The sequence below is a fragment of the Coregonus lavaretus genome (assembly GCF_964263955.1).
Source record: "Coregonus lavaretus genome assembly, chromosome: 25".
Classification (NCBI taxonomy): Eukaryota; Metazoa; Chordata; class Actinopteri; order Salmoniformes; family Salmonidae; genus Coregonus; species Coregonus lavaretus.
This window is the reverse complement of record NC_140012.1, coordinates 42,406,287-42,419,465: the sequence shown is the minus strand read 5'-3', so window position 1 is coordinate 42,419,465 and position 13,179 is coordinate 42,406,287. Positions and strand designations below refer to the sequence as shown.

At 45.1% G+C, this 13,179-nt stretch overlaps 1 protein-coding gene across 1 annotated transcript in view; it reads left to right on the top strand.

Moving 5' to 3' along the window:
* The window catches only part of LOC311100923 (calcium-activated potassium channel subunit alpha-1a-like), a gene marked incomplete at both ends in the record, with an annotated part of 217,684 nt that overhangs the window by 117,771 nt on the left and 86,734 nt on the right, over window positions 1–13,179 (top strand). The window contains 2 exon segments of the mRNA XM_084141903.1: window positions 12,186–12,279; window positions 12,561–12,672. Coding sequence (XP_083998029.1) covers window positions 12,186–12,279; window positions 12,561–12,672 — 206 coding nt within the window.

Here is a 13,179-nt window from a genome sequence, read left to right as displayed (position 1 = left end):
AGAGTATGGCAGTATCAGGGACCCTTCCACATGGGAGAGTATGGCAGTATCAGAGGACCCTTCACACATGGGAGAGTATGGCAGTATCAGGGACCCTTCACACATGGGAGAGTATGGCAGTATCAGGGACCCTTCACACATGGGAGAGTATGGCAGTATCAGGGACCCTTCACACATGGGAGAGTATGGCAGTATCAGAGGACCCTTCACACATGGGAGAGTATGGCAGTATCAGGGACCCTTCACACATGGGAGAGTATGGCAGTATCAGGGACCCTTCACACATGGGAGAGTATGGCAGTATCAGGGACCCTTCACACATGGGAGAGTATGGCAGTATCAGAGGACCCTTCACACACGGGAGAGTATGGCAGTATCAGGGACCCTTCACACATGGGAGAGTATGGCAGTATCAGAGGACCCTTCACACATGGGAGAGTATGGCAGTATCAGGGACCCTTCACACATGGGAGAGTATGGCAGTATCAGGGACCCTTCACATGGGAGAGTATGGCAGTATCAGGGACCCTTCACATGTGAGAGTATGGCAGTATCAGGGACCCTTCACACATGGGAGAGTATGGCAGTATCAGAGGACCCTTCACACATGGGAGAGTATGGCAGTATCAGAGGACCCTTCACACATGGGAGAGTATGGCAGTATCAGGGACCCTTCACACATGGGAGAGTATGGCAGTATCAGAGGACCCTTCACACATGGGAGAGTATGGCAGTATCAGAGGACCCTTCACACGTGATAGTATGGCAGTATCAGAGGACCCTTCACACGTGATAGTATGGCAGTATTAGAGGATCCTTCACACATGGGAGAGTATGGCAGTATCAGGGACCCTTCACACATGGGAGAGTATGGCAGTATCAGAGGACCCTTCACACATGGGAGAGTATGGCAGTATCAGATGACCCTTCACACATGGGAGAGTATGGCAGTATCAGGGACCCTTCACACATGGGAGAGTATGGCAGTATCAGAGGACCCTTCACATGGGAGAGTATGGCAGTATCAGGGACCCTTCACATGGGAGAGTATGGCAGTATCAGGGACCCTTCACATGGGAGAGTATGGCAGTATCAGGGACCCTTCACATGTGAGAGTATGGCAGTATCAGGGACCCTTCACACATGGGAGAGTATGGCAGTATCAGAGGACCCTTCACACATGGGAGAGTATGGCAGTATCAGGGACCCTTCACACATGGGAGAGTATGGCAGTATCAGGGACCCTTCACACATGGGAGAGTATGGCAGTATCAGAGGACCCTTCACACATGGGAGAGTATGGCAGTATCAGGGACCCTTCACATGGGAGAGTATGGCAGTATCAGGGACCCTTCACACATGGGAGAGTATGGCAGTATCAGGGACCCTTCACACATGGGAGAGTATGGCAGTATCAGAGGACCCTTCACACATGGGAGAGTATGGCAGTATCAGAGGACCCTTCACACATGGGAGAGTATGGCAGTATCAGGGACCCTTCCACATGGGAGAGTATGGCAGTATCAGAGGACCCTTCACACATGGGAGAGTATGGCAGTATCAGGGACCCTTCACACATGGGAGAGTATGGCAGTATCAGGGACCCTTCACACATGGGAGAGTATGGCAGTATCAGGGACCCTTCACACATGGGAGAGTATGGCAGTATCAGAGGACCCTTCACACATGGGAGAGTATGGCAGTATCAGGGACCCTTCACACATGGGAGAGTATGGCAGTATCAGGGACCCTTCACATGGGAGAGTATGGCAGTATCAGGGACCCTTCACATGTGAGAGTATGGCAGTATCAGGGACCCTTCACACATGGGAGAGTATGGCAGTATCAGAGGACCCTTCACACATGGGAGAGTATGGCAGTATCAGGGACCCTTCACATGGGAGAGTATGGCAGTATCAGGGACCCTTCACACATGGGAGAGTATGGCAGTATCAGAGGACCCTTCACACATGGGAGAGTATGGCAGTATCAGGGACCCTTCACACATGGGAGAGTATGGCAGTATCAGGGACCCTTCACACATGGGAGAGTATGGCAGTATCAGGGACCCTTCACATGGGAGAGTATGGCAGTATCAGGGACCCTTCACATGGGAGAGTATGGCAGTATCAGGGACCCTTCACACATGGGAGAGTATGGCAGTATCAGAGGACCCTTCACACATGGGAGAGTATGGCAGTATCAGGGACCCTTCACATGGGAGAGTATGGCAGTATCAGAGGACCCTTCACACATGGGAGAGTATGGCAGTATCAGGGACCCTTCACATGGGAGAGTATGGCAGTATCAGAGGACCCTTCACACATGCAATATGTTTAGCTCTCTGCTCACACTCAACCTTGACGGTTTTTCACGAAGCCATTTTGGTCTTTGTGCATTAGATATGGGAGCACGATCTGTAACTTTCACATTTTGTTGGGGATTTATCAGGCTTCAGAATAAGAGTGATTTAAATTACTCCTTAGAGAGGAGGGGAAACAACCTTGCTGAAAGGATTCAGCATATATATCCAAAAGTGGACCTAGAAGTTTGGCCTTAAATGTCTTATAAATATCTATTGGGCGCCCATCTGGACCTGCCGCTGTACCTCCCTTCATACTGGAAATAGCATCAGAAATTTCAACACCATCCAATTCCTTTTCCACATCCAATTTTGCGTCTTCTGAAATAGAGGGAAAATCAAGACCTGATTAGTTCAGTTCTCAGGAGATTCAGAGTTGGAAAGTGTGTTGTAGTAGGAAGCAAATGTTTGGTTTATTTCTATAGGATCTGTTGATGATTGTCCTTGTAAATTATGAATTGCATTAATGGCTCTGTCTGAATGTAACTTCTTAGACAGGCCAGCAATTTACCAGCTTTTCACCTCGGTCATAGAAGGACTGTTTCAGCCTCGTTAAGCTGTTTGCAGCCATTGAAGTGGGAAGTTCTTCATACTGAGCATAAGAGCAAATAGTTATTGGTTTACTTCCCTCTCCAATTCTCTGATTTTACTGTCCATCTCTCTCATTTTCAGATTGAATTGATTTGAAACTGGTAAAACCATATTTGCTCTCTAATATATGCTTTGAAAGCCTCCCATCTGGTACTCGCTGGCATTTGATCAGTGTTCAATGTAAAATAAACATCTAGAGTGCCTTCGGAAAGCATTCAGACCCCTTGACTTTTACCACATTTTGTTACGTTACAGCCTTATTCTAAAATTGATTAAATTGTTTTTTTTCCCATTATCAATCTACACACAATAGCCCATAATGACAAAGCAAAAACAGGTTTTTAGAAATTTTTGCAAATGTATAAAACAAATATCACGTTTACATAAGTATTCAGACCCTTCACTCAGTACTTTGTTGAAGCACCTTTGGCAGCGATTACAGCCTCGAGTCTTCTATTTTCAGGTCTCTCCAGAGATGTTCAATTGGGTTCAAGTCCGGGCTCTGGCTGGGCCACTCAAGGACATTCAGAGACTTGTCCCGAAGCCACTCCTGCATTGTCTTGGCTGTGTGCTTAGGGTCGTTGTCCTGTTGGAAGGTGAACCTTTGCCCCAGTCTGAGGTCCTGAGTGCTCTGGAGCAGGTTTTCATCAAGGATATCTCTGTACTTTGCTCCGTTCATCTTTGCCTTGATCCTGACTAGTCTCCCAGTCCCTGCCGCTGAAAAACATCCCCACAGCATGATGCTGCCACCACCAGGCTTCACCGTAGGGATGGTGCCAGGTTTCCTCCAGACGTGACGATTGGCATTCAGGCCAAAGAGTTCAATCTTGGTTTCATCAGACCAGAGAATCTTGTTTCACATGGTCTGAGAGTCTTTAGGTGGCTTTGGCAAACCCCAAGTGTTCTGTCATGTGCCTTTTACAGAGGAGTGGCTTCCGTCTGGCCACTCTACCATAAAGGCCTAATTGGTGGAGTGCTGCAGAGATGGTTGTCCTTCTGGAAGGTTCTCCCATCTCTATAGAGGAACTCTGGAGCTCTGTCAGAGTGACCATTGGGTTCTTGGTCACCTCCCTGACCAAGGCCCTTCTCCCCCGATTACTCAGTTTGGCCGGGCGGCCAGCTTTAGGAAGAGTCTTGGTGGTTCTAAACTTCTTCCATTTAAGAATGATGGAGGCCACTGTGTACTTGCGGACCTTCAATACGGCAGACATTTTTTGGTACCCTTCCCCAAATATGTGCCTTGACACAATCCTGTCTCAGAGCTCTACGGACAATTCCTTCGACCTCATGCCTTGGTTTTTGCTCTGACATGCACTGTCAACTGTGGGTCCTTATATAGACAGGTGTGTGCCTTTCCAAATCATGTCCAAGCAATTGAATTTACCACAGGTGGACTCCAATCAAGTTGTGGAAATATCTCAAGGATGATCAAAGGAAACAGGATGTACCTGAGCTCAATTTTGAGTCTCATAGCAAACGGTCTGAATACTTATGTAAATAAGGTATTTCTGTTTTATATTTTTAATAAATTTGCAAACATTTCTAAAAACCTGTTTTCGCTTTATCATTATGGGGTATTGTATGTACAGTTGAAGTCGGAAGTTTACATACACTTAGGTTGGAGTCAATAAAACGTGTTTTTCAACCACATCTACATCTACTAGTAATTTTTCCAATAATTGTTTACAGACAGATTATTTCACTGTATCACAATTCCAGTGGGTCAGAAGTTTACATACACTAAGTTGACTGGGCCTTTAAACAGCTTGGAAAATTCCAGAAAATTATGTCATGGCTTTAGAAGCTTCTGATAGGCTAATTGACATCATTTGAGTCAATTGGAGGTGTACCTGTGGATGTGTTTCAAGGCCTACCTTCAAACTCAGTGCCTCTTTGCTTGACATCATGGGCAAATCAAAAGAAATCAGCCAAGACCTCCACAAGTCTGGTTCATCCTTGGGAGCAATTTTCAAATGCCTGAAGGTACCACGTTCATCTGTACAAACAATAGTACGCAAGTGTTACGCACTCCTCTCGGAAGAGGGAACGCAACACCCTGCTACAACTCAACTCTCCGTGCCGTGAAAGAGGTATGGGACTGTAGGTGTGAGTAAGGATGACAAAAGGCAGAGAATACCGTTAACAGGGAATTTATTACTTCGCACGGTAAGTTTGGGGAAAAGGGGCTGGACGGAACCAAAGCAAATAAAGTAAATATCAAAGCCCCCCCTCTCCTACCTTACCTGCCTACCCACTACTTACTTAACTAGCACCTCCTGGTGCACTAACCAAAATACAAGGGATGGTCCGCCCAGGTCTTTCCTAGTGTGCATAGACAGTCAACTTCTATGGGTAATGTATGCCCGCGGGCCTCTTGCCTAAGCACTCCCTAGGTGCCTTCCCCCTTGGGAACAAAGGAAACAAAATAACACAAACTGGTTCACAACAAAAACCTGAGAAAAACAACTAACTCAGGACATTAAAAGAAACTCTCTGAGCCACAAACTAACACAAAACATTACAATTGGTTCTCACAACAATACAGTACATACCAAACTCTTAGCATACAACCAACATGCTGTAACTCTTAGCCATTCTGGTTCCCCCTGCCTTTTCTGAGCAACTGGGGCTTATATAGCTTCAGGATAATTGGTAATTGGAGACAGCTGCATCCTGACGAGGGCGCGGGGTCAGCTCTCCAATCATCAATGTTCATCCAATCAATCAGCTGCTTGTTGGGGAATTTCAGGAACCCATTTCCTGAAATACCTACCCGAAAATACACAAACCACAACATAGAAACTGGGGAACGTAACAGCAAGTATAAACACCATGGGACCACGCAGCCGTCATACCGCTCAGGAAGGAGACGCATTCTGTCTCCTACAGATGAACGTACTTTGGTGCGAAAAGTGGAAATCCATCCCAGAACAACAGCAAAGGACCTTGTGAAAATGCTGGAGGAAACAGGTACAAATGTATCTATATCCACAGTAAAACGAGTCCTATATCGACATAACCTGAAAGGCCGCTCAGCAAGGAAGAATCCACTGCTCCAAAACCGCCATAAAAAAGCTAGACTACGGTTTGCAACAGAACATGGGGACAAAGATCATAGTTTTTGGAGAAATGTCCTCTGGTCTGATGAAACAAAAATAGAACTGTTTGGCCATAATGACCATCGTTATGTTTGGAGGAAAAAGGTGGTTGCTTGCAAGCCGAAGAACACCATCCCAACCGTGAAGCACAGGGGTGGCAGCATCATGCTGTGGGGTGCTTTGCTGCAGGAGGGTCTGGTGCACTTCCCAAAATAGATGGCATCATGAGGAAGGAAAATTATGTGGAAGCAACATCTCAAGACATCAGTCAGGAAGATAAAGCTTGGTCGCAAATGGGTCTTACAAATGGACAATGACCCCAAGCATACTTCCAAAGTTGTGGCAAAATGGCTTAAGGACAACAAAGTCAAGGTATTGGAGTGGCCATCACAAAGCCCTGACCTCAATCCTATAGAACATTTGTGGGCAGAACTGAAAAAGCGTGTGCGAGCAAGGAGGCCAACAAACCTGACTCAGTTACACCAGCTCTGTCAGGAGGAATGGGCCAAGATTCACCCAACTTATTGTGGGAAGCTTGTGGAAGGCTACCCGAAACGTTTGACTCAAGTTAAACAATTTAAAGGCAATGCTACCAAATACTAATTGAGTGTATGTAAACTTCTGACCCACTGGGAATGTGATGAAAGAAATAAAAGCTGAAAGAAATCATTCTCTCTACTATTATTCTGACATTTCACATTTTTAAAATAATGTGGTGATCCAAACTGACCTATGACAGGGCATTTTTACTAGGAATAAATGTCAGGAATTGTGAAAAACTGAGTTTAAATGTATTTGGCTAAGCTGTACGTAAACTTCCGACTTCAACTGTAGATTGCTGAGGATTTTTTATTTATTCAAGCCATTTTAGAATAAGGCTGTAACGTAACAAAATGTGGAAAAAGTCAATGGGTCTGAGGACTTGCCGAAGGCACTGTATATGCACTCCAACGTAATGTAAGAAGTCTGGGTCCTGTAACCATTTGGGATGCAAGCGCCATCTAGAGGATCCTTTGACTAATTTTGTATCCCTATAGAATAATGACACAGGGGAATGGTCACTCAGAACAATACTATCATATCCACTTCCTGTTACATTGGGAAGCAATGAGCAAGACACTAAAAAGTAGTCTATACGAGAATATTATTGAAATGTTGACGAGTAACATGAATACTCCCTTTTAATCGGGTTCTGAGTCCTCCATGGATCACATAGATTTAAGTCCTTAATGAAATGCTGTAATTTCTTTCTACTCTGCGAGTGGGAAGTGTATAAACCTGAGGAGCGAGCTACACTGAACAAAATATCAACGCAACATGTAAAGTGTTGGGCCCATACTTCATGAGCTGAAATAAAAGATCCAAGAAATGTTCCATATGCACAAAAAGCTTATTTCTCTCAAATGTTGTGCACAAATGTGTTTACACCCCTGTTAGTGATCATTTCTCCTTAGCCAAGATAGTCCATCCACCTGACAGGTGTGGCATATCCAGAAGCTGATTAAACAGTATGATCATTACACAGGTGCACCTTGCTCTGGGGACAATAAAAGGCCACTCTAAAATCTGCACTTTTGTCACACAACACAGGGAGCGTGCAATTGGCATGCTGACTGCAGGAATGTCCACCAGAAATGTTGCCAGATAATTGAATGTTCACTTCTCTACCTTAAGCTGCCTCCAATGTCGTTTTAGACCTCAGACCACGTGTAACCACACCAGCCCAGGACTTCCATATTCAACTTCTTCACCTGTGGGATCATCTGAGACCAGCCACCCAGCAGTTGATGAAACTGATCAGTATTTCTGTCTGTAATAAAGCCCTTTTGTGGGGAAAAACTCATTCTGATTGGCTGGGCCTGGCTCCCCAGTGGGTGGGCCTATGCCCTCCAATGCCCACCCATGGCTGCGCCCCTGTCCAGTCATGTGAAATCCATAGATTAGGGCCTAATTTATTTATTTAAATTGACTGATTTCCTTATATGAACTGTAACGCAGTAAAATCGTTGAAATTGTTGCATGTTGCGTTTATATTTTTGTTCAGTATAATATAAGGAAACTTTGAGTGGGCTAGTTCGCCATATTATTCACTTAGCAATAATGCTAGTTAGCAGCAAATAAATTGGCTAACGTTAGTTAGCTAGCCAACAGTCACATAATCCAAAGTGGTTTAATTCTCCATAGTCCAGGGTGGTGGTAAACTCCACAGTGGCAACATGACTAGGAAGAAGATTCACGTTGTATGTCACGGATGAACGGCTCGGCTTGAGAGGGAGATTGAAACTTGCGTGACCGTCCCATTGGACGTCAGACTTAGTTTAGCTTGGAAGGCTATTACATAGGCAATGATGAGGGCGTTTAACCCCCGTCGTAGCTGGCGTTTGACCCCCGTCGTAGCCTTTTCTTTTTCGTTGCAGGTCCGCGGATCGGTCAGGGAAGAACGTGATCTCTTGGTCCCCGTACATCACCTTTCCCTTGGCCCTGACTTTTCGCATCACTCTGACTTTGTCTAGAAAGTTGAGAAACTTCATGATAAGGACTCGGGGAGAGGGGTGGCTTCTCGGGGCCTGTAGGAGGACTCTGGGAGAGGGGTGGCTTCTCGGGGCCTGTAGGAGGACTCTGGGAGAGGGGTGGCTTCTCGGGGCCTGTAGGAGGACTCGGGGAGAGGGGTGGCTTCTCGGGGCCTGTAGGAGGACTCGGGGAGAGGGGTGGCTTCTCGGGGCCTGTAGGAGGACTCGGGGAGAGGGGTGGCTTCTCGGGGCCTGTAGGAGGACTCGGGGAGAGGGGTGGCTTCTCGGGGCCTGTAGGAGGACTCGGGGAGAGGGGTGGCTTCTCGGGGCCTGTAGGAGGACTCGGGGAGAGGGGTGGCTTCTCGGGGCCTGTAGGAGATGAAAGCTGATGGGCTCTTTCAATGTCCGGAAAGACGTCCGGCCCCAATGCCTCGGGCAACCATCTCTCGAAAAAATGCAACTGTGTCACCATTTTCTACCAGTCTTCCAGGTGTACTCTCCTCACCCTGTCATCCAGGTGTACTCCCAGCCTGTCATAAAGGTTACGACCTAACATACCTTTTCACCGAATGAAAAACATATGACCTTTGACCTTTTAACCTTTTGTCTTGTAAAATGAACTGTGTTGTACGTCTGGTAGATTGTTGTGGTTTTTACATTTCAACAACAATAATAAAGGATGCTTGCTTCTCCACAATATTAAATGTATTTTAAGAAGTTTCTATACTGTATTATTACTCTGTCCATCGCCTGAAGGATTAGCTAATCTAATGTCATTAACTGACCCAATGTCATTAACTGACCCATTAACTGACCCAGTGTCATTAACTGACCCAATGTCATTAACTGACCCAATGTCATTAACTGACCCATTAACATTTATATTTACGTCATTTAGCAGACGCTCTTATCCAGAGCGACTTACAGTTAGTGCCTACATTATAAAAAAAAAAAAAAAAAATCATACTGGCCCCCCGTGGGAATCAAACCCACAACCCTGCCGTTGCAAACACCATTCTCTAACAACTGAGCTACCTCCCTGCCGGCACTTCCCTCCCCTACCCTGGACGACGCTGGGCCAATTGTGTGCCGCCCCATTGGTCTCCCGGTTGCGGCCGGCTACGACAGAGCCTGGATGCCTGGATTAACTGACCCAATGTCATTAACTGACCCATTAACTGACCCAATGTCATTAACTGACCCAAAGTCAACAAGGCTCTCAGCTTGCCTCAGTCACACTTTGGCACACAGCAGCAGCAGCAGCAGCAACGTGTTGGTTAGCGAGTCGTGTGTTCAGTGACAGGAGGTTGTAACTGATAAGGGCTCTTCCTGTAATTAGCCTTGTAGGCCTGTTGAAACAGTCTTTTAGACAGACAGAGAGTAGGTGTACGTTTTAGGACACCCGTAGCCTCAAGCCTCAACCATCCTTGAGTGAATCGTCAACCTCTCACGGCTGAGGATGTCCGAAGATGTACACAGATAGAGCTTTTTACATAATCATCTCAAACAAACATTGTTGTTTTTTTGGTCCAAATAATAGGTTTTTCCCTGATCTTGGTTTTGATTGAATTACGTTGAATTGATATCCTCAGATTACCATTTGTGTACAACAGCATTCTTTGTTTTTTCGATTTTGGAAATTAAAAATGAATCTGAGCCAATAACAATTCCACCGTTTGGCCAAAATGCTACGACTCTCAGTGACTCATGCACAGCCATGCCTCTGTGTGCCTGAGTGCAGGAAAGTGGATAGAGCCCTCGGAGGGTTTGATAAATTGTTTAAAAAAAACAAAAAAAAACGTAGAATTCCATTGTTGCTGAATATCATCAAATTTCCATTGTCCTACAAAATATAACTTCTATATTCAGTCTGCTCCACCGTTCATGCATCTTTGGTTAAAAGCGAGGTAGCCACTGGCAGCCTTTTTCCTCTGCGTTTTTCTGCTCTTTTAGAGACAAAGCCCACTGCTTCCTGACCAGCCACTCAATTATTGAGCAGCCCAGATCTGGCCTGATGGTCGTTACCCAGCTACCATTGAGGATTCTCACTGGGATGAGTCCTAAATAGCACCCTGTATTCCCTTTAGGCTACATAAATAGGGCTCTGGTCAAAAGTAGTGCACTATATAGGGAATAGGGTTCCATTTGGGATGCAGTATGCACACTAGATATACTGCGGTTATTATCACCTGAAGTGAAGGGTTGAAATATTCACCATGCTTGGACTATTCTTAGAATTGGCAGTTGCTGTTATTGGTAATGTGTAGTATAAATGGCATCATAACCTTTACATGCATATTTATTGACACAATAATGTACCTTATTGTATAAAGGATTAGACAAATATAACGCACTAGGTAGGCTTGTTGCATGACATATTCAGTCACACTGTCCCGATCCAGGTTTTAGCAGGCTATAGCAGCCATGCTATATGACAGGACATCAACTGAATTTTGCCCAATGTTAGATCTGGGGTAGTTTAGTCTGTGTCCTGGGCTTCTATTCGAGGAGTGTATTTTGATGGCTTTACATAACAACAATAGCATCCTATCTGGTCTAAGTTTGACGGGAGGCTGGCTGTCTCATATTGTCCACTCTATTGGCCAGGGGATACGCTGAAGGCTCTCTGACGTATTTTACGATATATAACCTACCTACTTGTGTAGGTCACGATAGCCTACTTACTGATATAGCCTACCTAGTTATGTAGGTCAGGCAGTATTCGTGTTAACATGGTATGGTAGGCTGTATCCACGTGAGATCCTGTGGTCCTCTGTAGCTCAATTGGTAGAGCACGGCGCTTGTACCGCCAGGGTAGTGGGTTCGATCCCCGGGGCCACCCATACGTAAAAATGTATGCGCACATGACTGTAAGTCGCTTTGGATAAAAGCGTCTGCTAAATGGCTTATTATTAGATGCAATATAGGTCTGTACTGTCAGCCACATACTAAAACAGCATATGATGTTTACAATAACAACGTAAACTGTCATTACACACAACTGGATTTGGTTCACGTGATGTATAGTGGCCACAGTAATCCCAACTCATAACATTTAATTATTTATTTACCTTTAATTTGAATTCTTAGTGCCAGATACAAGCGTTGAGGGTGAGACTGCTACCCTACATTGGCAGCATCTGCTATGGCTGCTTAATCACATGAAAGACGTCTTAACCCCTGCCTGCTATTAACCCTTCAATTACTGCCACTGCACCGCACACACCTCTAGCATTAAAGGTCCCGAACAGTCATTCTGATTCCCGTGTAAAATAGCCTTTTGATGGACTGAAACGTCCCCCTAGCAATAACCCTTCTTCTGTACACACTGTACTGTTAGGCTATTGAATGAATCACTACGTATTAATTTCTATGTCAAAACGGTTTTCAGAATAGTAATTTACACAGTTAAATTATGGGGTTAATCAGGGGTCTATGAACATGTTACAATTACGTGCCCGTGTGACTATTTATATGCATGTTCTTTGGAAAATACCAACTTTTGCACCTTTTGAAGTTCTTTCATTCTTTAGTCTTCTTTTAAAAACGTTTTCAGGAAAGAATAGTGCATCTGACATAAGTGAGCCGTCTCTAACAGGTTTGTTTTCTGTGTGTTTTTGACAGCCCCATCGAGTCCTGTCAGAACTTCTACAAAGACTTCACGCTACAGATCGACATGGCTTTCAACGTCTTCTTCCTCTTGTACTTTGGTCTACGGGTAAATAAAGACAATGCTACATTAGACGTGTACACAAGTTGTCATGCTAGTGAAGTTTCAATCATGTCATGAAATACAGATATATACCCACACATAATAAAGACATTCAAGTCGAAACGTTGCACTCAATAAAACTGTGGAAGCGTTCAACAGTTTCGCGATGTCTAGCTATCTTTCATTCTTAATTTCTGCCTTTTGTACCCTGAACAAACTACGGTCATGTTTCAACATTAAAAAGTAGGATGGCGGAATATAGTTGACTGGTTTCTTTCTCCCCCTAGTTCATAGCGGCCAACGACAAGCTGTGGTTCTGGTTGGAGGTGAACTCAGTGGTGGACTTCTTCACGGTTCCCCCGGTGTTCGTGTCCGTCTATCTCAACAGGAGCTGGCTCGGTACGTACAGCGCCAGTACACGGCACCGGTAAACCTCCAAAGGTCTGTCGTATGGTGGGCCAAATGTGGGAGTGTTGTTTTAGTTCAGCTTTGATTGAACTCTGGTCTGCAGCGCCCCCCAGGGGATATTCTGTGTATTACACTGGTTTAAACTGGCTCGTTGAATTGTTGAATTCTTTTCCAGTTGAGCCACATGGATTTCGTCTCTGGTTTGACCTAGTTATCTTATCTTGGACAGCATCCCTCTTTTTAACAGACGCAGGGAGTAGCTGCTTGTGCTGACTGAGTAGTGCACTATATAGGGAATAGGGTGCAATTTGGGACTACCCTGACTGTGATAATGGTGTTGGTTGTTTACTGACAGCAATATTGTGTTTACCTAGTTTTAAATTGTTTCTGGTTTCACAATGTTGTGGCGTACAGTAGTGGTTGGGCTGGCATCAGTCTAGACCAGAGGTTCTTCAGCTTTTTCAGCTTGAGACCCAAATGAGAAATGTTCTGTCCTCG